The sequence below is a fragment of the Salvelinus fontinalis genome, chromosome 2 (genome assembly GCF_029448725.1).
Source record: "Salvelinus fontinalis isolate EN_2023a chromosome 2, ASM2944872v1, whole genome shotgun sequence".
Taxonomy (NCBI): domain Eukaryota; kingdom Metazoa; phylum Chordata; class Actinopteri; order Salmoniformes; family Salmonidae; genus Salvelinus; species Salvelinus fontinalis.
In genome coordinates, this window is record NC_074666.1 from 78,106,602 (window position 1) to 78,132,309 (window position 25,708).

At 45.9% G+C, this 25,708-nt stretch overlaps 2 protein-coding genes across 7 annotated transcripts in view; one reads left to right on the top strand and one right to left on the bottom strand.

The window, feature by feature from the left end:
* Positions 1-3,939: 3,939 nt before the first annotated feature.
* LOC129827503 (GATA zinc finger domain-containing protein 10-like) lies at positions 3,940-11,869 on the top strand. 2 transcript variants are annotated; one of them, XM_055888412.1, is made up of 2 exons: positions 3,940-4,963; positions 5,127-11,869. In XM_055888412.1, the coding sequence occupies exon 2, from the start codon at positions 5,165-5,167 to the stop codon at positions 5,705-5,707; it is 543 nt and encodes a 180-aa protein (XP_055744387.1). In that variant the 5' UTR covers positions 3,940-4,963; positions 5,127-5,164; the 3' UTR covers positions 5,708-11,869. The 2 variants fall into 2 exon arrangements, with proteins under 2 accessions (XP_055744387.1, XP_055744397.1); XM_055888422.1 differs by having other exon boundaries at positions 3,941-4,963; positions 5,130-11,869.
* Positions 11,870-16,995: 5,126 nt separating this feature from the next.
* The window catches only part of LOC129827514 (myocardin-related transcription factor A-like), a 44,750-nt gene continuing 36,037 nt past the window's right edge, over positions 16,996-25,708 (bottom strand). For all 5 annotated transcript variants that reach the window (XM_055888456.1, XM_055888435.1, XM_055888440.1 and 2 more), the window contains 11 exons: positions 24,000-24,277; positions 23,601-23,854; positions 23,322-23,487; positions 22,763-23,221; positions 21,844-22,647; positions 21,489-21,698; positions 21,265-21,381; positions 20,752-20,901; positions 20,146-20,235; positions 19,941-19,998; positions 16,996-19,840 (listed from right to left, as the gene is read on the bottom strand). In XM_055888456.1, coding sequence (XP_055744431.1) covers positions 19,245-19,840; positions 19,941-19,998; positions 20,146-20,235; positions 20,752-20,901; positions 21,265-21,381; positions 21,489-21,698; positions 21,844-22,647; positions 22,763-23,221; positions 23,322-23,487; positions 23,601-23,854; positions 24,000-24,277 — 3,182 coding nt within the window. In that variant the 3' untranslated portion in view covers positions 16,996-19,244. The remainder of the gene's footprint in view (positions 19,841-19,940; positions 19,999-20,145; positions 20,236-20,751; positions 20,902-21,264; positions 21,382-21,488; positions 21,699-21,843; positions 22,648-22,762; positions 23,222-23,321; positions 23,488-23,600; positions 23,855-23,999; positions 24,278-25,708) is intronic.

A 25,708-nucleotide genomic window follows, 5' to 3' on the forward strand; every position in this document is an offset into this window, starting at 1 on the left:
AGAGGGTTGGACTGAAGACCCACAGGAAGGTAGATCTCCAGGAAGAGAGTTGGACTGAACACCCACAGGACGGTAGATCTCCAGGAAGAGGGTTGGACTGAAGACCCACAGGACAGTAGGGGTTGGGCAGCCCTGAAGTAGAGGGTGAATATTGTATATGAACAACAATGATGTTACTCCCACACATCATCCACTGCCCTACTCTATCATGACTAACTCATTAACACATATACTGATGCTACTACATATCCCCCAAGACACATATGGAACACAGACACATGTGGAACACAGACACATGTGGAACTCAGACACATGGTGCAGTAACCCTGCCTGTAGCTCAAGCACAGGCAATCAGGATAGTGACTGACATGGCTCCCTGTTGAGTGACTGAGAGTATGTGTCTGGATGGGTCAGAGCTGTCCCCTTTGGCTGGCCCCATGGCCTCACACAAAAGCACACACTCACACATACTTACAGTACACTGACCCCAACACACACACACACACACATACATTCTGACCCCAACACACACACATACTGACACCACACAGTCATACACACTCAGACTCACACTCACACACACTCAGACTCAGACTCAGACTCAGACTCAGACTCAGACTCAGACTCAGACACACACACACACACACACACACACACACACACACACACACACACACACACACACACACACACACACACACACACACACACACACACACACACACACACACACACACACACACACACACACACACACACACACATACTTACAGTACACTGACCCCAACACACACACACACACGAACATACACACACAACCATACGTGATTGTATCTGATCACTCTGGAAAGACAAGGACACACTGATGCTTATTTGGAAAGACAGCACGACACAGACATGCTTGCGCCATGAGATCATAATGTCATTAGAACTGCTCACTAGCCCTTCCTATTCTAAAACCACTAATGGCAGGGATGGAGGAGTCCACTTCATTATGCTGCTCACTGAGTAAATAAGTGTGATTGCACCAAAGGACCGTCAATAGAAAAGCCAAAAAATTCATATGTTGTCATTGACATTTGCAATAAAATACTTAAATGAACATTTTAATCTGAATGTGACGCAACACTCTTTTTCTCCATACGTGGTCATATTCCTTTCTGTTTGACGAAAGCACATTTTATAATCCCCAACCCTGTCACCAGGAGGACCCTAAACCGAATACGTAAGTGGATGACTTGGTCCGCTCTTTAATGTAGTCACTTTTAAACAGCATTCATTTTTTAGAGCTACTCTACACACCACACAGACACTATACACACCACACACACACACACACACACACTCTACACATACTCACACACACACATAGCTGTAGATTGTATAGACAATGGCGTGGCTGCCATCCATGGTGCCAGCCGGGGCACAGCAGGGTGGCATGCCGGCTCATCGGGCCCTTGAGAAGGGCCCACCTCACCGCTGGTGCATTACCACGGGCAGTTGCTTTGTATTTACATCTCTGCATCTCATTTGAATCCATTGATTTTAAGAGAGGGGAGTCTATCTACACCTCTAGGGTATTTCACTTATTATTTCCTCATGAATGGAGCAGACAGCCGTATGGTCCTGTGGACACACGCACACGCACACGCACACGCACACGCACACGCACACACACACACACACACACACACACACACACACACACACACACACACACACACACACACACACACACACACACACACACACACACAGGCACGCACACAGGCACGCACACAGGCACGCACGCACGCACGCACACACACACACACACACACACACACACACACACACACAAATGCTTGCAGATGGCCGCAAAAGCAGAAAAGCAGGTTGATGCACGAGAATCTAAACGATGTTAATGAAACATGGAAAGACATTGAGGTACAGACACACTCACAAACGCTCACGCAGACACACTCACAAGCGCACACACAGACACACTCATAAGGGCACACACAGACACACTCAGGAGGTCACACAGACACACTCATTAGGGCACACTCAGACACACTCAGAAGGTCACTCAGACACACTCATAAGGGCACACACAGTAGCTCATTTGGAATATAGGCTTAGCCCTCTCATCTCTTCACACGTGATTGTAACCCCCAGCAAGCCAATAAAAAACACGGCACGTCACCACTCGCTGTGTTGGCAAAGTCATTGAGAGGACAGAGTGTAGTTCAGAGGCTTTGGCTCAGGCATCAGCCAACTTCTGCCAGGTGTACCAGCAGGTCCTTGGACCAGGATGTAGTTGTAGCCCTGTATCTTAATTAAACAGTAACGACCCGAGAATTTCTGATAGGGCACAAAGGGGTAGTGCGAAAAAGTGATGGAGAAGGCGAGAAATGGACGGAGAGGGCAGCAAGGCCGCATTGCCGGTCCCCCGCCTTCAGTGCATATGCTCTCTCACCGTGCACTTCCTGTGCAGTCGGCCGAGAACGTCAGTGATTCCCCGTGACAAAACGCATGCTGCTGCAACCCCGAGGTCACTTTCGTGCAAATTCTTCTTAGCAAGCATGGTAGTAGTTGGGTAGCATAGGTTTCGAGCATCACTAGTAAAGATAAAGAGATAAAATGTCCGTCTAGTCTGGTGCAATGTCATTTGTTGTCATTTTTTTCATTTGGCTAATTACAGCACACCCCTATTTGGCCTCAAAATGGCTGTGTTGTGGGGATCAATGGAAGTCTTCAGCATGAATGACTTGGCACCTGCTAGACTGCTATTCTTTAGAGAAGCCATGTGACAGGGTTTACATTGTCACATGGTCTGTTGGAATCAAGCTGCTTATCCTTTTAGAATATTTAGAATGTATAAACACATGCCCGTATACAGTTGCGTTGGCAACATAGCCATTTAATCCTCCCATGACTTGCCAAACGTGGCACATGCCACAACATGAAAGCAGGCCTTTTAAGAGCACTGTCATTATCAGCATAATAGCCGTTTAATGCCTCGCGTTAAATTTCAGTGATTTGGCCATTTAAAGCAGCTTTATACATCTGTAGTTCCTCTCCTTTGGAAGAAGTGAGAACTTTATTTAACAAAACAGAGTAAGTGTTATAATGTTCTGTATTGAAGAACAATTTCCCTCTTTTGATCGTTTTTTCAAGGTAATGAATGTTTTATGATCTTCAAGAAATCCAGCTTTTTCCAGACTGGTCTGTGGTTTGATGATATTGAGTTTCAGGAGCAATATACAGGTAACTGGCAAAATAAAGAACCTAATAGGGCTTAGGGCCACCAACAGCTTCCAGAACAGCTTTAATATGCATAGATTCTACAAGTGTCTGGAACTCTACTGGAGGGATGCAACACCATTCTTCCATGAGAAATTTCATAATTTGGTATTTTGTTGATGGTGGTGGAAAACGCTGTCTCAGGCGCTGCTCCAGAATCTCCCATAAGTGTTCAATTGGGTTGAGATCTGGTGACTGAGACACACACACACACAAACACACACACACAAACATACTTGCATACGAAATAGTAGGCCGTTTGAGTATTTGAAAAAATCTGTTTATAGTATCTCAAAGTGCATCAAAAGCAAAAAACTAACAGGCAATACATCATCATGAGTAGCCTATCTATAGCTGGCTAGATCGATCAATGGAGGCCAATTTTTTGAGTGCATGCATCCTCTAAAGATGGAGAGTGAGGGCTACAGGCGATGCTTTTCGGTTCATATGTGAAGCCGTAACTGATGGTGCATTGAAGACAACAGGGAACACCAAAAATAAATAAATGCTCCGACTGTATCTATGATGGTGCAGGCACGCATGTACACACACGCACGCACACGCACACGCACACACACACACACACACACACACACACACACACACACACACACACACACACACACACACACACACACACACACACACACACACACACAGAGGCTGAGGGGGAGGGGGGAAAGAAACAACAACAACAACCAGGATCATTTTTTCCAACAAAACAGGGGAAGAAAAACCAAAATGACACAACAGTGAGACGAACAAGGTTGTTAGTGTCTGAGGGCTGAGGGGTTAGCGGCTGTGACCTCACGAAGCAGCACTCAGGGCTCCCTCACTAATACGACACGACACACTAAACCCGCTCTATTTTTACTCCCCTCAAAACTCCAGCTTATCCGCCAGTTGCTGTTGCTTTTTTTTTCTTATTTGTTTTCATTCAACGTTAACGGTACGGGGCTTCAGGCATTTTAACCCCTCTCAAGCGCACGCACGCACGCACGCACGCACGCACGCACGCACGCACGCACACACACACACACACACACACACACAGAACCAAGCCCCTGTGGGTGTAAGATGCTGTACACTCTGTGCAGCTCTACCTCCATGTCATTGTAGGTTTACCTGACAGGTTGGCTGGTTTAGGGATGATGGTGTAAAGCTACTGGTTCCTTTCATGGTATATAATACACAGCCAACGGCACAGGGATTAACACAGGGGGAGAGGTGTCTCACCTTAATTCTTCCCTTGGCAGCGGAATAGCATACAAGTGACTCCAGAAAGGGACACAATGTCTTGTATAACTTGCCTAAATGTGTACATTTAATTAAAACAGAGAGGTTGGGCGAGGTTCAAAGCTATTGAAGTGATATGAGTGGGGTAGCTCAGTGCATTTTATTAATCTGTGCTCTTCTATTCCAGCATATTTTACAGCCACACTATGATGGAGTCTATTACACTGCTATTACAATGTGTACAATGTAATTACCTGGAATCACACTTGTCTTTACAGCATGATAAAGTAGGGAGGAGATGCTTGTGCAGCAGATCCTTACAGATTTTCATTGTTGTTGTTTTGTTTGTTTTAACTTGGTTTAGGGGTTTGGCCACTGGATAACAGAGCTCTTACTGTATCTGAACAAAGGAGGACATTGTTGAGGTCTCTGGGGGTACCAGGTAGATATTCTGACCCATATAACTCATTGTGGACACACAGGTTGAGTGGATACCATGTCAAAGGAAAAGATTAAAGGTATTTGTAAGGTATTTTGACCTCTATACCACTAACCACATTCTTTTCTCTCTCTCCCCCAACTTTGTCTCCTCCCCTTTCTCGCAGCAGATACGGCAGCAAGAGACTACTACAAGGGCTACCCCATGGTGGACTACTCCCGCCATCACTCCTCGCCCCCCACCTTCCAGCCCATCGCCTTTCACAAGGACAAGCCCTTCCTGCCCCCTCCAGACATCCACGCCCCACTGGCCATAACCATCAACGCTGCCCAGCTCCCCAAGCCCAAGATCTCCAAGACTAACACCCACCCGCTTACCTCCAGCTCGGCCTTCAAAGTCTGGGACCCCAGTAAGGGCCATGTCCAGCATCCAATGGCCTCCCACATCGGGCAGGCACTGCAGCAGCATCCGCAGCATCCGCAGCATCCGCAGCATCCGCAGCATCAGCAGCATCCGCAACATCAGCAACATCAGCAACATCAACAACATCAACAACACCAACAACATCAACAGCAGTTACATCAACAGCCCAACAGCCGCCGGCAGACCTACTCCAACAAGCGGAAGTTCAGCATTGAGACTCTCCCAGAACTCTTCTCCCAGCCCCTGGGCTATGGACAGTCGCCCCACATGCACCCCAAAAACAAGGGGCTGCCCACCAACAGCAAGACAGAGGTCACAGTCTGAGCATGAACGTTTGGAGAGCAGGAGAGAAAGAAAAGAGTCTATAGAACTGGGAGTAAGGCCTGGGAGCGAGAGCTTTTTGTACGAATCAATGTCGTGTTGATGGCTGGGAGGACGAACAGGAACAAGCAATCTTCTTTTGCTATTTTAATTGCAGGTTTTCTTCGTTACTGATAATGTAACACCCAAAACGGAAGGTAACGATCAGATGAAGTGACTCGCTCTCTCTAGACCTGGTTCACCTAAATTCCCTCTCTGTCCCAGCGTCCTCCCTGTTTTGTTTTGGTCAATCTCCTCTTTGCTCCCCCTGGCACCACTACTCTACAAATCCCTACCCCCCCACACACTTACACACTCTCCTACTGTTTGCAGCCTGTCAGAGTGGTACACGTGGGTAAAGCACCCCCAGGACCCTGAACAACAGCAGTGACAATGCCATTGTCTTGTCAGCTCCCATCACCCTCCATCCAGAACAGAGTGAGATACCATTCTGGCAAATCTGTACCAGCGAGAGAGAGGGAGAGGAAGAGGAAGAGAGAGAAACAGCTGGAAAGGAGGTGCTTGTTTATTCATCCTGAAGCATAAGGGATGAGGAACTAAGCCGGACAGAGGTTTGGTGCGGCAAGCACCTCCTGTTCGTCACCTGCTGGAGAAGAGCCCTGAAACTTCAGACTCCCTGGTCGTCAAAACTGCGGAATTGCACACAGTGGTTGTGTCTGGAGACTCCCTGGGGATCGTCAGCGTCCACGTCTCTCAGCGATGTGTTGTTTGTTGTTGTCTTAATCGGCGACGCATGCATCGGAAAAGGCAAACAGCACAGGTATCAGCAAGTTCACCACAGTCGTGTTAAATGGTACGGTCTGTGTTAGTGAAGCTTCAGCGGAGGCCAGACGCAAATCACAAGGGACAATAGGCGCCTGCAAGAGGGAAGGACAGGTCACCGTGTCTGTCCCGGGTAATATGGTGCCAAAGGCAATGCAAGGGTGGAAAGGGTGGGAAGTTGTAGGTGTGAAGTAAAGGTCACTGCTTTTTTTTAAATCTTAGCTTTGGCTTGCTGTTGAAGAATTTATCCAAACATGAATGCACAAAAGTCAGGAAGGAAGAAAAATCATACACAGAGTATTTTATAAAAGTATGTCTTCCAGACTGGCAGCAATTCATGTGATGCATGCATATATTATTGTAATATTAAAATAGGCTTTAATATGATTATTTTGTTGAATGCAAGTGTATGGTTCATCTATATGTATAATGAGTCACTTTAAATGCAGCTAAGTTGAAGCTAGTGGCTCAACATAGACATTACAGTTAGTCTTTCCCAACCACAAGGATTATTTCCAATAGTCAAGCTACAGGAGAGCAAGCAACTCCTCTTGGCCCGTTTTCATTTTACACTTGACCGCAAGGTACAATATTTGCATGGAAATCTGATATGTCTAAGTTCACACAAGCGCCGTCCTTCCCCATACATTTTCAGTGGACTCTCCTGCAATTTAACCCAAGCCTCAAGCTTAATGTATTATCTTAAGTAAACAGGTTACGCCGCAGTGCATACCTACGCCCAGCGTATTCCAGACAGGTGGAACCGTATCAACGGATGGCAGCCAGTCAGTCGTGTTTACTAGAGTCATTCACCATTTGCTGCTAGCTCCTCCCCACCAACCAGCTACCAGCCTGTTCCTGAGCTCCACCAGACCCCCTTTCCTCTGCTCTCCCTTTCCCAGTGGGGTTGACTTACGGTGGGAGCCTCCAGCATCCAACCCCTGTATGGTCTTCCAAGCTGTTCCCAGCCAGGGGATACCCTGCCTCCTCACAGGGGGTGCAGCCATAACTAATGATACCCAATCCCCAGCATGGCAGGCCCTCACACACTCTCACACACTAGGCATGATTGAAATGGAGCAGAGCTTTCACACTGTTAAATGATTTGGAGATTCATTCGGCTGCTATTGTCGAGCCATTCTGTGTTACGGACAGACACCAAGTGGTTTCACTGTACCCTATGCAGAAGCATGATATGGAATATAAGACATATGAATTGATTTAAACTACGTGCAGCCGGTGGAGTCATTAATGTTGGAATTGGCTGTTGGAGACAATTACGTTTATGGGTTTATGCTTATGTTACATTTCATTGGGGATTTGATTTATCTGTCCACGGTTCATACTTCAGGATTTCTAAAGCTGTTATGTAATGTACATAAGACCCACGTGGAGTGGTTGTTCTTATGATATGGTTGAATAAAAGTAAATCAGAAATAGAGAAGTGTTGGGATATGCACAGTACATGTATAAATATGCATCATGCACATCTGCACTCATAGCTACCGTATGCAGCATGCACGGTCACCATTTAGCTTTCTCCAACTTCAATTCGTAAATGAGGGGGGTTACACACAATGATTCTTAGCTTAACAGCTCAGCCATACAAAGTATTCTATGGACTCTCTCCTCCTCTCTCCTCTCCTCTCATTCAGGATGCATTAGTGGTTGTGAACAAGCAATGGATGTGTGCAAGTAACAAGCAATATGTTCTGTCTGCAAAGCAATAAGTACCCATCTATCTGCAAACCCTCTTTCTGGAGTCTGACTGCACCTTTCTGGAGTCTGACTGCACCTTTCTGGAGTCCTTTAAATGTGGGGAGCTGAGGTGGAAGCAGAGCTGCATGGACCCAGATTTTCTGTTGTTGTTGCAATCTCAGGCTCTTCTGAAAGATATTTAGGTCTATTTTCTCAGAAACCAGACCACTGAGCTTTTTAAAAATTCTCTCTTTTCTCTCCTCCTGCTCTTCTCCGGCAGAGGAAGTTGCATTAGCGAATCAGAACTCTGAGAACTCTATCCACTCAGAAAAAAAGCTTGATTAGCTCTCCATGACCTTTTTCTATTGGACGGATTCAAATGTTATTTTACAGACACATTTCCAGCAAGGCCATACTAAAGAAAACACAAACCTACAAGCAGTTATCAGGGCTGGCCTGCAAGAGTGGACACCTCTGAAACCCCAGCTGAGCTCTACAGGCTGCAGGCACTAGGATAGTGTTGCTAATGCTAGCTGAACGATGCTGACGTTGTGACACATGGATCCTTCAGGCTCCAGGGAGTCTCCATGAGGAGGGTGAGCCTCTGTGATGCTTCGAGGACAAACACAGCCTGGGGCCAAGCTGACAGCTAGCGAGGCACCAGGATGTCGCCAGGCTAGCGCCTTGGCTTGCGCCTTGGCTTGCCTCCTATAGTGGAACGAAGCACTGTAATTGGCTGAGATTCCACCTTAATATCCCTCTTCTTCCCATCCTAGTCCTGAGCAAATGTTGACGCGCAGGTATATCTGACTCACGGGAAACAAACACTGCTGACTGTTCTAAATAGTGACACCCTTCGTGAGTATCATTTACCCGGTGAAGGGCCTTTTTGGCCCACAGGTATGCCAGAGTCTTTTTGCCGCAGGCCTCCGTACAGTGAATCCTACACCAATACTGTCACAGTAAGCCCACTAGTTTTGGATTGCCTCAGTCTGTGTTGGACAGTCAAAAGTGAATTAAAGCTGTCGAAGGCTTACTGGCCCAAAGTTTTGCCTCAGTTTCTCAACACTGGATGATGTAAATAATACACCACAGCAGGACAGAGCAGCCATGTATATCTCACAGTCACCCATTCTGTGGTTGTAGGTGCTGGACCAAAACAAGTCTTATCAGGAGAAATTGAGTACACGTAACTGATCGCACACAGTGGGAACGTCAGACTGTGGACCATCAGCTTAGTGTGCATACTCAATCTCTACTGATTACACTGTATATACGGCACCCTAAAAGAGCTGAATGACTGTTCTTTGTAAAACTTCCTTAAATGCAACTATTCTACAACAGGTTATCTGAATGCAACCTGGTAGACATACTTGGGTTTCATCCTTAGCAATATATTGTGTATGATTTTTTTGTACTGTATTCGAATTGGAAGTTCTTTCAAAAAAGTAGTGTTTGACTGATGAAAGATGAAATGCTTTCAGATTCAAAACTGGTCACGCACTTCTTCCCAACAGAAAACGTCCTGTGTTTGAAGCTTGTGCTTTTTCAGATACTATGTATGCTACATACACTCATGTATTCATGTCAAAAATGCATTGTATTCAAGTGCTTTGGCAACACATTAGTCAACAATGACGATTGAAGATTTGTGATTCCTGTGCAGCTTATATCTGCAAATCATGTGTTCCATACTTTTGGTAGTAGACTACCTTTGATCGCTATGTACTTGTGTATATATATTGTACCACTTGTCTGCTTTAAAAATGGTTAAATACTTGGTTTATATAAGGGCTTTTTATAGACTTAAACAAGAAAAACACATCTTTCTCTTGTTTTGCGTTGAGTGGAGAGTTACCAGTGTTTGGGTCACTCAGATTGCGGTGTCCAAATTAATTTGTTCTGATATCTCCGATTTGGCTGAATCTGTTTCTCTTGGTTGTTAGCTGGCAGAAGCGTTTCAAACCCCTGGAGTATGTGAAGTTATCTGACAACATGTGAGGCTAAGGAGGGGAGGCCTACTCCTTGTTCTATCAGCCAAAAGTCCCCCTTACCGCACCTCCACTCCGTAAAGCAGGGCAAATACTGGTACTCTTTTTAATCTTAACCTTACGAGGGGGCCCAGTATCAGCAAGATTTCGTTACCATTAAGCAGCCATACCAACCTCTTCCTCAGCATCATGAAAAAGTATCAGTGGGTGCGTAAACACTTTAGACAAGGAAGAAACCATAGGGAGGCTTTTAATTGACGTCCTTAACCAAGCATCTATCAAGTACCGTTACAATGCTTGTAGACTTGGTCAATAAACGAGCCCAATTATAAATTTCAAATTGGATTGTTTTAAATGAAATTGTCATCTAATTTGATTTATATTCAAGGTCTATGGCTTTTAAATGAATCCGAAAATTGGTTTGGACACCTCTTAATATGCCCAGGCTGTCTAGATAGAATGGAGATACAAGGTCATTAAGGTGCTGGAACAGTGCATGTTTTGACCAGAAATGATATTCATTTAGCTGACGGGCCTGTACTAATTATACTGCCCTGACATCTAAAAATAATCCTTGTTGTTGCAGGTGTTCTTATGTTCTCTGTTTACATGTGGTTTTGATTATGCAGATCTTTATTCATAGTTAAAGGCCACGAGAAATGGAGCAACATTTTTATATTTAATGTCTAGAAAAATGTGTAGGCCTACATGTGAATAAATGTATACACACGAACACACATGCATTCAGTACAGTACACACTGACACAGTAAATACAATTCCAGAAGAACAGGCAAGATAAATGAAAAGTATATTTCATGTTAATTTGGTGGCTATCATTCACATTGTATAAGGAAGACAGGCACTGTCAACAGAACAAGAAAAATGGAACCCTTTGGTCTGGGCATGTACTCCATGAGTTCAGCATTTATCTGGGCATCCCTCTCTCCTAGTGCCCTGCATTTGTTTTGTTCTGCCACCGCATCCCCACGGAGACCCAGGCCAGCTGTCACTGATGCTTGACTTCATTTATATGTCTCCAGGGTCTGGACTGACTCCATCAGAGAGAGCAAAGAGCCAAACGCAACAAACCACATCCCTCTCTCGCATCTTCCCACTCCAGTAGTGGACAACCTGAAGCAATGTCCTGAATTAGGAATGTTAAATGTTCAGATTGAAAGACTGAAATACGTAGCAGCATACTCCTGTTATAGAGCGTTAATATAACTACACTAAAGGTTTATAGGATGTTACATTTGGGCAGCAGATCAGTTGATAGGAGAGTTCCAATGAGCTCCTTCCACAAAGACAGAGGACATTGATATGAGGGAAATTAAAAAACCCTCCCACCCAACCTTAACACTTCAGTCCTATGCAGATTCAATCGGTCTCATAAAGACACCCTCCTAGCATCAATAGGGTCCTTTCATTCCCTAGCTGTTTACTTACATTTTAAAAGAGGTTATCATTGATGATGACGACGATGATGATGATGATGAAGATTGTTTCCGTTTTTACAGCACCTAATTACAATAATTTTTGAGGAAGAGTCAAGGTCAAACTTATTGTCTGGCTTTTTAACCATCTCTTTTTAGAGGAAACCTTACTAAGTGTTCTTTGTATGAACTTGATAAAAAAATTAAATGGTCAGAGAAACCTTGTGTCTGGGCATGTTTGTGTGAGTGTGTCTGTTAGACAGGGAGTAAAAAAAGAGTAAGAGGCCTTCTTATAGCTATTCCTAAACCAATACTGTGGTATAGTCCAAACGGTACATATGTAACCGATGTGAAATGGCTAGCTAGTTAGCGGGGTGCGCGCTAATAGCGTTTCAATCGGTGACGTCACTCGCTCTGAGACCTTGAAGTAGTTGTTCCCCTTGCTCTGCAAGGGCCGCGGCTTTTGTGGAGCGATGGGTAACGATGCTTCGAGGGTGGCTGTTGTCGATGTGTGCAGAGGGTCCCTGGTTCGAGGCCCCCTGGTTCGAGGCCAGGAAAGGGCGAGGAGAGGGACGGAAGCTATACTGTTACACATAGTACATTTCTGCTTCCTGCTCTCAAAAAGTTTTACGAGCAGCTGACATTGTGTAGACCAACCTGGTCTCGGAGCATTTCATATTATTCTGTACGTTAAGCCGAGACACTCCATTTAGTATGGTATGTATTCATTTGTGGATGTCCATTATGCATTTCATATGAAATGTTACAAATTACAATCTGTATGATATGTTCCGAATTACAATATGTTCCGAATTTGCAAAATGTAAAATATATTACAAATTTGAAAAATGTACAATATGTTACGAATTCGCAAAACGTATGATATGTTACTGACCAACTGGCAGGTGTCTTCACTGACATTTTCAACATGTCCCTGAGTGAGTTTGTAATACCAACATGTTTCAAGCAGACCACCATAGTCCCTGTGCCCAAGAACACAAAGGCAACCTGCCTAATTGAGTACAGACCCGTAGCACTACAGACCTGTAGCCATGAAGTGCTTTGAAAGACTGGTAATGGCTCACATCAACACCATTATCCCAGAAACCCTAGACCCACTCCAATTTGTTTTCAACACCATAGTACCCTCAAAGCTCATCACTACGCTAAGGATCCTGGGACTAAACACCTCCCTCTGCAACTGGATCCTGGACTTCCTGACGGGCCGCCCCCAGGTGGTGAGGGTAGGTAGCAACACATCTGCCATGCTGATCCTCAACACTGGAGCTCCCCAGGGGTGCGTGCTCAGTCCCCTCCTGTTCACTCACGACTGCATGGCCAGGCACAACTCCAACACCATCATTAAGTTTGTAGACGACACAACAGTGGTAGGCCTGATCACCGACAACGACGAGACAGCCTATAGGGAGGAGGTCAGAGACCTGGCCGGGTGGTGCCAGAATAACAACATATCCCTCAACATAACCAAGACTAAGGAGATGATTGTGGACTACAGGAAAAGAAGGACCCGAGTACGCCCCCATTCTCATCGCCGGGGCTATGGTGGAGCAGGTTGAGAGCTTCAAGTTCCTTGGTGTGCACATCAACAACAAACGAGAATGGTCCAAACACACCATGACAGTCATGAAGAGGGCACGACAAAGCCTATTCCCCCTCAGGAAACTAAAAAGATTTGGCATGGGTCCTGAGATCCTCAAAAGGTGCTACCTCTGACAGCAAAACACTACAGAGGGTAGTGCGTACGGCCCAGTACATCACTGGGGCTAAGCTGCCTGCCATCCAGGACCTCTACACCAGGCGGTGTCAGAGGAAGGCCCTAAAAATTGTCAAAGACCCCAGCTACCCCAGTCATAGACTGTTCTCTCTACTACCGCATGACAAGTGGTCCCGGAGTGCCAAGTCTAGGACAAAAAAGCTTCTCAACAGTTTTTACCCCCAAGCCATAAGACTCCTGAACAGGTAATCAGATGGCTACCCAGACTATTTGCATTGTGTGCCCCCCAACCCTTGTTTTACGCTGCTGCTACTCTCTGTTTATCATGTATGCATAGTCACTTTAACTATACATTCATGTACATACTACCTCAACTGGGCTGACCAACCAGTGCTCCTGCACATTGGTTAACCGGGCTATCTGCATTGTGTCCCGCCACCCACCACACCCTCTTTTACGCTACTGCTACTCTCTGTTCATCATATATGCATAGTCACTTTAACCATATCTACATGTACATACTACCTCAATCAGCCTGACTAACCGGTGTCTGTATGTAGCCTCGCTATTTTTATAGCCTCGCTACTGTATATAGCCTGTCTTTTTACTGTTGTTTTATTTCTTTACTTACCTATTGTTCACCTAATACCTTTTTTGCACTATTGGTTAGAGCCTGTAAGTAAGCATTTCACTGTAAGGTCTACACCTGTTGTATTTAGCGCACGTGACAAATAAAACTTTGATTTGATTCCAATTTGCTGTGGCTAACGTTAGCTAGCTAGCTAACGTTCGCTAGGCTAGGGGTTCAAATCAAATTTGATTTGTCACATGTGCCGAATACAACACGCATAGACCTTACAGTGAAATGCTTACTTACAAGCCCTTAAACAAGAATGCAGTTAAGAAAAATACGTGTTAATTAAGTAAAAAATACGAAATAAAAGTAAGAAATAATTCAAGAGCAGCAGTAAAATAACAATAGCGAGGCTATATACAGAGGGTCCCGGTACAGAGTCAATGGGCGGGGGCACCGGTTAGTCAGAGTAATTGAGGTAATATGTACATGTAGGTAGAGTTAAAGTGACTATGCATAGATAACAAACAGAGAATAGCAGCAGTGTAAAGGGGGGAGGGGGGGGGGGAATGCAAATAGTCTTGGATAGGGTTAGGAGTTAGGTTAAAGGGTTAAGGTTAGGGGAAGGGTTTGCTAACATGATAAATAGTTGCAAAGTATCTCAAAAGTAGTAAATAGTTTCAAATTAGCTCAAATGCTAAAGTTGTCCATGATGAGAATAAAACAAGTAACCTTTGGGTTGCTAGACGGTCGCATTATCCCACCTATCCACCCTTCCTCCTTTTGTTTCTTGTCTTATGCTAAAATACCAAACGCAACAAATCATACTAATTTCAGTCTCCAGGCTTTACATTTACTATATTACCCCGAGTCTGTGAGACCAGGCTGTGTAGATAAGGGAGACCATGAACACAAATGGGACTGCAGTCAATAATGAAGGAAATGAATAAATCATAAAGCTATGTGAGAGGAAAAGAAAGAGAGCAAGAATAAGACAGCACGGGACAATGAAAGAAGGAGCAGGAAGAATGGAAGTGGGGAAAAAGGAGAGTGATGTTTCCAGAAGGAAAGATGGAAGCAGAACTGAAGGAATTGAACATGAGAGAGACAGACAGCACTAGATTAAAAGAGACAGAGAAAAGAGCGACAGCAAAACCAGAGAGAGCTGACTAAGAGAGAGAGATAAGCCCACCACATGAGGAACCAGCATTGTGATTGTAATACTGCTGATTGATTGTTAACTGTGCGGCAAGAATGGGGGGCCTTGAGGGGCGGCTGGGCCTGAGGGGACGGAGCAGAATAGGGGGTTTGAGACAGGCAACAGTCTGGCACAACAGTAAGGGGCGATTGGACTGCAGTCGGAGGATATCGAGCCTTTCAAACCTCTCTCTTGCCACATGCTCGCACACACACACACACACACTCTGCAGGCCAGCGACAGCTCCATCAATCTCATTGGCTCAGTGTCTGCACACAGCAGCTGTCAGTGCACAGTCAGGGAGATCCCAGGCTGCAACGACAGGCTTAAGAAAAGGGAGATAGGGAAGTGTGTGGATGGAAAACATGGAGGACGAAGAGAAATAGATAAGAGCAGACACGGGTCAAGAAACTGACATATGCAGGCGCCGTGCTCTGAGTGGCGCGGTGGACCTGTAATGGTCTGTGGACGGCTGGACACCCTGTCTATCTGCAGAGGGGCATCGACAGCGACCTCAGTATATTAGATGGATGGGCTCTATCGATCTTCCCAACCACCGTTTCATAAACTCAATTGAATTTGAGCACTCCTGGAGAGCTGCATAGTCCCCCTGCACTGCTATTCTCCCATTTGGAAGGAAATCAGGCACCCTTTACTTGAAGGTCACATCACACCCTGGTGGCCAGAAGAGGTAATGCAGGAAAGAAAAAAGCATTTGGTTCCCTTCCAATTCTGTACGGTATCTGTCAATCAACTCAATTTGCAACTCTACCTCTACAGGACTCTTTTATCCCCAATAATGTCAACCGGATGATTGTCATTTGTCAAATTAATTCCAGAGAGAGATTGCTTCAATCCCCCAACAATGGCAGGTAGGTACCCCCACAACTTCATAAAACACTAGTGACCCTAATCAATAAGTATGGTTTAAGAGGGGTGATCTGTGATGGAGTAGTGGGTGGGGTTGGACAGCCCATAAAACCTGATGGACTATTTCAGAGCAGAAAATGAATTAAATGCGGAGGAATTCATTGCAATTGGATGCATCCGGAATGACTTAAGTGGGATGGGAGGGGGTATGATGTGGGTGGATGGGGCGGCGGGTGGTCTCGAGTGACGTTTTCAATTAGTTGGCAGAAATAAAGTACCTTACTCAATACTCAGAGACCTGCACACTATTGTTTCAGCTTCAATTACAGTCAGGAATAAAGCAGCAAGAGGAACTGGAAAGACGGGACACTTCTTCACTGAGAAAATAAAAGCTTAAAAACAGATTAACTTTGCTAATTGGCTGGAAAATTCATTGGGGTTCCAGATTGGTTAATTAAATGAAAGGGACAATATGGGAGGGGCTAGATGAGAACTAGAAAGCTTTCAAAGAATCCTTTAATGGAGCCCCTTGGATCTTCAGTGAAGAGGTAAGGGAAGAGGACGATGGCTGCTGTTACTGTAAGGTTTTTGAGAAAGCATTAAATAAAATAATGTATACAAAGATGATACATGTGATCTACATAACATGTGGAAAACCAATACCAATTGTATATACCTTTGTGAGCACATGAAAATGGGCAGTTGCAAAGCAGGGTCTATATCTATGGGCTAGTTGTAATACAGTAGTTTGGTAATTCTAGGGCAGGGATCGTCAAACAGATTCAGCTGTAGACTATTTCTTTCTTGAGCGGATGGTCAGGGGGCTGGAACATATTTACAAATATTTGACAAAACAGATGTAATCATTTCAAACCTTGCATACATTTGTATATGAACACATACTGTATATCTCTTATGCATCGGAATTCTTCGGAACGGACTTCCAAAATTAAAATAACTTGAAGCCGATTTGCTCGTGTTTAAAGTCTTTTATGTCCAACAATAAAACAATTATACATTGTATTTTATTTTGCTCAGAAAATTTGGGGGCCAAATAAAATCACCCACTGGCCAAATTCGGGACAACTCCAGTTGGAGACACGTGCTCTAGGGGGATTCTGGTGGTAAATGATTACTTCACAGTATCCGCTTTTTCAAAATGTTAATCTCCAACCCTCGTTCCATACTGTGGCCCCAAAACATCCATGCTGTAAACTACAATTTATCTAATTTAATCAATTACTTTTCTAAAAAAAAAGAAAATGCTTAATAAAATGTCCAAATCATGAAGAAGCCCAACAAGTTTCCCTCCCCAGAGCAATCCCCAAATCCCTCAAGTGTTGACAACTTAAAATGAAGCATTTCAGAATACCTAATACAGCAGATCGGGGCTGACTGGTCTACAATCCCTCTATCATGGAGGTTTTTCCATTCAACAGCACCAGTCAGGCCACCATGAGGGCAAAGTCAAAGAGGAGGATATACTGAACAGAAACTGCCCCACCACAAACACACACACAGGAGAAGCGAGAGAGAAGCATATCTTGAATGTATGTCTGTGGTGATATGCAACAAACCATGGAAAGGATAATACATTCAAACAAGCAAGCGATGCTCAATATTGAGCATGTGCGCATGTGTGTGTGCAGTGTTGTATGATTGCGAGTCTGAGGCCGTGCAAATGCAGGCTGTATCACATCCGGCCGTGATTGGGAGTCCCATAGGGCGGCACACAATTGGCCCAGCGTCGTCCGGGTTTGGCCTGGGTAGGCCGTCATTGTAAAATAAGAATTTGTTCTTAACTGAGTTGCCTAGTTAAATAAAGGTTCAATTAAAAAAAATGGGTTTTCTAACTCTGGATACAGAGTTCACACTGGTGACAGAATTTGTCCCAGTAAACCGTATACTTCGTAGTGCTCCATTGCCTAAAATAGAGCCAAGTCAAAAAAAGAACTGTGCATTATAATACATTTTCAGTGTCTAAATTGGTATATCACAGCAAGAATTTATAGGGAGGACTTTATTAATAAAATGTTTGGCAAAGGTACTGATACAGTACATGAATAATAATACAGTCCTGATGTTAAGGGGCCCCCAAAATAATAACACAGCATTCGTGATTCACCAATGCAGCTCCTGGTTCAGCAGGCATCACTATAATTGATGGAGTGGACTACAGTATACACGAAACACGTCATCTCCGCATACTTAATTGCTTATATAGGTTGAAATGAAACAAACATTTCCATCTTTGCAATCTCTTAACCCTAACTTACTTTAGCTACAGTACTGGCTGACATATAGTTCTGCGCGTCTATGAAAATGAACCTACGTCCAAGGGAGATCAAGTACACTACGTAGCAGCAATACCGCTGTTAAAAAAAGAAGGTTCTCATTTTTATCAAATATATAAAATCCTATCCCGTCTGTCATAATGTTCTAGAGCAATATCATTAAAGCTGAGAGAGTAAGACCACGTGTTCTAAAACACGAAATCATGTTTCCTGGCATTTTCAAATATATTCCAAAATACACCCCATATTATGGGCAAAAATACATTATAGTCAAATATCACCGTCTGTGTGTCTCTCCTCTGTACCAGGCTCCTCTTGCAGTTCTCCTACTCAGCCAGAGCTGCGGTCACCAGACCGCTACACTGGAGCCACGGTCTGACTCCTGCATGCATTCATGCTAACAAATAGCTACTTGATTCTCCTTCACCTTGGTTTCCCTGATCATCTCCTCTAAAGTTCTCATGAAAATAAGTAAGTTGTGGTTTTTTAACCCTAAAGCTGCTAGACAGACGTGATTATCGTTATTATGATTATCACATTACTGGTTCAACATTGTTACAATATCTCCATAGTATTACTAATACTACTAAGGGCAACAATAAATGTAGACAATAGTCTATATCGGTAGCTACGGTAAGCTGCTGACTGGCTCAGATGAAGGAGCATCATCAACTATGGGCCACAGGGTTTGTTAAAGGTATTACTGTATAAGCTACGTGTGTAAGAGGGCCTGCCTTAAAACGTAAGGGTATACATAAGACATCTATCAAAGTGTTATTCAGTAAGAGGGACTGAGTTCAGAGTGCAGTAGAGCAGGTGTGTTTTTGTTTTTGAGTCGTTGTACCGTAGGTTGAGAAAAGAGAGAGTTTGACAACGTAACATCAGCATCCAACCATGTGGATGACACTGTAAGACTGTCCAGGGCTATAAGCAGGAGTCCCAGTGGAGCTGCAGGTCTGAACTGTCCAGAAAGTCTGCTGAGAAGACGCTGGGGGGCGTGTGGGGGCCCAGGGGACCCAGGGGGGCGAGCCCTGCAATCTCGTTGCTCGCCCCTCCCATGGTGATATCCAGCCAATCCATGCTGTCCAGGGCACGGTCTCCGAAGTTCAGGCCAGGGGGGTTGGCCGTGTAGCCCGACAGCTCATAGGTGTCCATGGGCGAGGATGTGTGGTCCAGGATGCTGGGGGTGCTCAGCATTTGACTGTGAAGGTCGTCAATCAGGGTCAGGGGCCCGCCAGGCTCCACCCCCAGGAGGGGTTTGCCCGTGGTGCTCTCCAGGAAGTCCTCCAGACGTCCACTTCCTGTGTTGCTTACGTCCTGATCAACGGTGGCCGGCGCCTGCAGCTCCTCCTCCTCCCCTGGGCCCGGCTTGGGGGTCTCGGGTTCGGGAGGGGTGGGGGGCGAGAAGTGGAGTTGAAGCTGGAGAGGGGAGGGGGCCTGAGAGTGGGAAGGGGAAGGGGTGTTGGGGCGCAATCGCGCCAGGGAAGGGTCGGGCGCTGGTTTGAAGGTGGCTGAGATTTCTGGGAGGAGGAGAGAGAAGAAATGTCAACCAGTAGGAGACAAATATTGAATCAGGAAACCAGGAGGAGCTCTCCTTCTCTATCGGCATTCAACACTCACCTCCTGTTTGAATCAGGATGTCGAAGAGGTCGTCCATATGCTGGGTGGATCCATTATCCTGGGAGCAAGACACAGGGAGAATAGTAAGTCCTGACACAGCCAATGAGTTGAGGGATGAATACAGAAGAGCAAGAGTCTTGGCATGGTTGTCCATAATGAGACCTCTGAGACACAAACATAGAAACAGCCAGGCGGCGTGGGTTACCTTGTCATCCGGTGGGTTAGGGGAGGGCGTCTGTTTGGGAGAAGGAGGGCTGAACAGGGGTTCATGGTCAAGACCTGGACTCAAATCCTCCTGATGGAAATAGAACAATGTTCTCATGTCTTAAAAATGTATACTATTAACTTGTCCCTTTAAAGAACTGCAACTGGATGGGAGACCAGATGCTGCTGGAAGTGGTGTTGGAGGGCCAGTAGGAGGCACTCTTTCCTCTGGTCTAAAAAAAAAAATATCCCAATGCCCCAGGGCAGTGATTGGGGACACTGCCCTGTGTAGGGTGCCGTCTTTCGGATGGGACGTTAAAACGGGTGTCCTGACTCTCTGAGGTCATTAAAGATCCCATGGCACCTATCGTAAGAGTAGGGGTGTTAACCCCGGTGTCCTGGCTAAATTCCCAATCTGGCCCTCAAACCATCATGGTCACCTAATAATCCCCAGTTTGGCTCATTCATCCCCCTCCTCTCCCCTGTAACTATTCCCCAGGTCGTTGCTGCAAATGAGAACGTGTTCTCAGTCAACTTACCTGGTAAAATAATGGTAAAATAAATAAAATAAAAACTACAGTACAGGTTTTAACAAGTTCACAATTACCGTTTGAGCTGGAGGAGAGGGGGAGCCGTCTTTTTCAGAAGGGGAGGAGTCATCATTGGGGAAGAAAGGCTGGAGATTGGGCGGGGCAGAGAAGGAGAGCGCGACCCCTGGGGAGTGATTGGTTGACACCTGCAGCCCCACCTTCTGTCCCTAAGCAAAATGGGAGATAAATCTTAATGAGCTGAGATGCAAATGAGCTGAAAGCTTCATTCTGAGTTTAAAACATAAATCACCAAGATGAGGAATATCATTACAGTAATTACCAGAATAATAATCACTATTACATTGCATTAGTTATCAGCTCTTATATATCAAGGATGCTGTCAGAGTATTACAGGGTTTACATCATTAATTCACATAACAGACGATTATTGGATTCACCGAGGCAATTCTGAATGACTCTCTCACTTAATGGGACATTAGCAACAAGCCAGTCACCACCAAAATTGAGGCTCCATTCACCGCTGTTCAACGGACATTCTACATATCAGGCTTTTGGAACCTTTCCCTTACCTTTGTGGTTGGCTGTTTCACGAGGCCTGGTTGAGTTTTTGGTTTTGATTGGGTGTCACTGCTGGACAACTGAAGAGGGGATTGGCTGGGCAGCTTGGTAGGAGTTGACTGCAGTCTCTGGTAGAGACCAATGAGAGAAAAAGCGTGAGAAGAAAAGTAAGCAGCACAAGGAGTCCCTAAACAAAAACATTAGGTTTGAGTGAAAGAGGGATTTAAATGTTTACCTGCAGTATGATGCGATTGGTTGCTTTGCTATGTGGACTGCCTTGTGGCGTTTCACTCCCTTGGCTCTCGGCACAGTGATTGGTCAGTGCGATAAGGAAATGGTTGCCGTTGCTGTCTGTCACCAGGGTAGGTGTGGAGTGTGTCTTGAGGAGATCCAAGGGGAAGGAAGTGGTTGAGCGCGACTGCTGATTGAGGAACATCTGAGACACCTGGAAGAGACCAAAGGCATTAGTCAGCGAGAGACAAACACAAGGTGACACATGGACTATTTTGACTGGGATCACATTTGTTTTGCTGTCACTGTCTGCAGATCTTGTTGTGACTAGCCGTTGAGTTGTTTTGACTGCCACTGACCTGTTGTGACTTCAGCTGCTGTTGTTCCTGCAATATCTGCTGATGTTGATGCTTTGACTGTAACAGCTGTTGGTTCTTTGATTGTATCTGCTGTTGTTGTTGGGACAGTAGCTGTTGCTGCTGCTGCTTGAGCTGTTGCTTGTGGGATTTCTTCTTCCTCTGCTGTGAGCGGTGTTTCTGCAGATTCTGCTGGTTCTGCTGTAGGAGCAGCTGCTGCAAGGCCTGCTGCTGTGCCAGCTGCAGCGCGTTGATCTGCTGCATCTGCTGCAGCTTCAGCTGCTCGAGCTGCGACCGTTGCTGCGCCTGGATCTGCTCCAGCTGCACCTGCTGAGGTGGGGCTTCCAAGGACGGCTCCACGGCCTCTTCCACATCCCCGACCTCCTGCTTGATGGTCATCTTGGTGACCTCCATGTGGCACTGGGAAGGGGTCAGGGAGCGGGCAATGGGGCAAAATGTGGAGGGGATGCTGGGGATGTCTGGGGGCTCTTCCTTCACCCTGACATGGCCCAGGGGTTCTGGGGGGGCGTCCCGGCCCCCTCTATTGCCCTGTTCCAGCTGGACGCGCAGGGTCTCCACCAGCCGCTGTTTCTGCCTTAGCATGCACGTCAGCTCCTCGATCTGCTTGTCCTTCTCCTGCAGCATCTGGTCCTTGTTCACAGACGGGGGTGCTACTTGCAGGCGTTTCTGCAGAGCAGCTATGGAGAACTGGCAGGCTGTTGGGGCCGAGCCACTCAACTCCTCTTTGATAGTGCCAAGGTGCTGAGGGGAGGGATGGAGGCTTAGCTGGGTGAGGGGAGAGCTTACCTATTTGGAAAGAGAAAAGTAGTCTCAAGATTCAAACTATAAAACCTGATATCTGGGCACTATAAAAACATATATATTTTTTAAAGGACACATCTGATATAGAAAGGAGACCTACCATCTCCCCAAATGAGTCCCCATTACAGCTCGTCTCGTCTGGGCTCATTCCAGTTAGCGAGCGTTCCGAGGGGGCAGGAGAGACAGGCGGGGAGGAGCTAGTGCTGCCAAAGTGCATGATCTGCTGTGGAGTAGTGGTCATGAACGGGAAGGTTCCCAAGGTTACCACACCTGCATCTCCTGATTGGTGGACCACAGAGGACAGGGCCTTGTGTTGGGAAAGTTGCTGTTGCTGCTGTTGTAGTAGTAGTAGTTGTTTTTGTTGTTGTTGTGTTGGGTGGTTGGTTTTGGGAGCTCCAGCCCCAGACACTGTGGCACCCCCTGCTGTTGTAGTTGTTGCACTACCACCACCACGACTGTTCTGCTGAGCCTGGTAGTTCCTCAACCGCTCGATGAGGTCATTCTTGGTGCCTGACACAGGCAAGCTCCGCAGTTTGAGCTCATGCTTCAGTTCAGCCACCTGGAGAACAAAAGAAGGTGTCAGAATGTGAAATGTTTAGACACACAGTTGGTTTTGTAAACACAGTCAACTCTTGATAAATGCAACGGCTTTTACTGACCTTCAGGTCGTCCAGGTTAGGAGGCAAACAACCTGGTGTGGCCCCTCCCACATGTGTGACATTCTGCCGGCTTGGTGCACTTTGACTGTAGGAGGATGTCGAGGGGGCGGGTACGGCCGGAGAAGGAGAGGGGCCATTGTTGGGAGGTGGTTGATCTGTTAGTGGTCTGGAGAGAAAAAAACATGAGTCAAAACGATGATAGGATAGGATACAGGCTGTAGTTGATGGGTATGTGAAGCAGTTGTATACACACACACACGCAAACACACACTCACTCACTTGGGCGGTGCAGGAAGGATGGTGTGGTAGTTGTAGTGCTGCTGCTGCTGGTTGAGGATCTGCAGCTGGAGGAAGAGCTGCTGCTGGTGGAGGATCTTGGCGTAGGTGGAGTCCAGCTGAGGGGGCGGCTCGTGGTCGGCCTTCTGGTCCGGGGGGATGTACTGGTGGTACTTCAGCTTCCTCACCTTGGGCTTGTTGTCCTTGGGCTTCTTGGATCGCTGAGGGGGGCGCTCTGAGGTGGGCTTTGGCTGGGACTGCAGGGGGAAAGATCATTGAGACGTAGTGGATTAAACACTGGACTAGTCTACTGTTAACAACAGAAGCAATGCTAAACTAATAATACAAATACAATGGGCTTTGGTACAATACTCATAATTAGCCGTGACAGCTGCCACTAACCTTGATCAGTGCAGGGGCGGTTCTCAGAACTGCTGTCCCATTGCTCAACTTCACTGGTTGGCAGGGCCCATAGAAGGGAGGAAGAGGAGGGGGTGGTGGAGGAACCTGAGTGAGAAACTGTGTGGGGGTGCTGTTGCAAGCTAGGGTGTCAGGGGGAGAGGGCAGAGGGCCGTGGCCCAGCGGAGACTCCTGTCCAATGGGCTGCTCAGGAGAGAGAGTATCACTACTGTCCTCATCAAAGGAGGATATCTCCCCAGCAACCTTGGGGAAGTCTGTCTCTGAGGGAGAGAAAGAGGAATGAAGAGAAGAAAGAACAAAAGAGTGAAAAGAGAGAAGAGGGAAAAAAGAGGGAGATAAATAGTGAGAAAGTAGAATAATGAGCCACCAGTGACAGTTCGTACAAAGCAACAATCTGCCTTGTCATCGTTGTTGTGATGTAGTGTGAGAGAGCCATGTAAAAAAAAAAGCCAGGCTTTGTGTCAACATTAGCCATGCCATCATTCCTCTCAGCAGCCAGTCAGTCAGTCAGTCTGTTAATCAGTCAGTCAGTCAGCATCAACAGAGGTTCCTGCAGTGGCAGCAGGAGGAGGTGGAGGCCTGCTGGGCCCGGGGTTTTATCATCACATTGTATATGGCTGGTACATCCCCACGTCTTTGACAAAGACCATTATGGATCTTTTATTTACAGACGGCAGGCAGTTGGAGCGCTCAGCGAGCACCGTTGGCTATTAATTTCCCATCAGTGGGAGATGATGAATAACCAATATGGGGTTTGATTCATTCTCTTCCTGAACCAATCATGTGATGGCTTCCCCTTTGCACCGCCGTGTGTGTGTGTGTGTGGCTGAGAGTGTGGAAAGCAGCACAGGTTGAGGTCATGTCCCTGTTCTCTGTGTGGATATGACTGCCTGTAATTTGATTGTTGTTATTAAGAGCCACCGACAGCCGGGGAAATCCCCTGAGATTGAACCATGCTGGAACCTGACGCTCAGACATGTTTACATTCATCTTCACAGCAATCAATCTAGTTTCCATCATCTCATTTATCTCACGGTTTAACAGCACAGTAGAGACTACCTGTTATGTGAACTCTGGTGTGGCAATACATTCCTTTACATTTAATCCAACCAACTGTGCCAAGTCATGTCTTGATGCAGGCACAAACACAACCACACACACAAACTGACACTCACATTTTATAGTGTTGTGTGAAATTGAAATCAACATGTTTCTGTGAACCGTGAATGCACAAATGCGAACAAACATTAGTATGATAAATATAATTTGCGCCCATGAGGGGCCCGCAGTGGGAAAGTTGGCAATGAGGTTGGCCCCTGCTCATCAGACAGTCATGAATTTACGGTATGTGTGTAAATACATATCTAAGGTTAACAATGATATCTCCATGCTTTGCAGCAGCTTCGAAGCATCTGAAGGCAGGCAAAGCCCTTCTAGATGGGCATGGTGAGAGAATGCCAACTTGAACATCAATATGCTTATTTTGGCTGGAGGAGGAAATGGCCAGGAGGGACAAGCAGAGGTTCTCACGTTTTAACACACATACAGTGCATTCACAGTGTATTCGGAAAGTACTCAGACGCTTGACTTTTTCCACATTTTGTTACGTTACAGCCTTATTCTAAAATCTCATCAACGTACTCCCAACACCCCATAATCACAAAGTGAAAACAGGTTTTTAGAAATGTTTG

What these genes read in the sequence shown, in the direction of transcription:
- LOC129827503 (XM_055888412.1), top strand. Translation starts at nt 5,165, where the DNA reads ATGGTGGACTACTCCCGCCATCACTCCTCGCCCCCCACCTTCCAGCCC.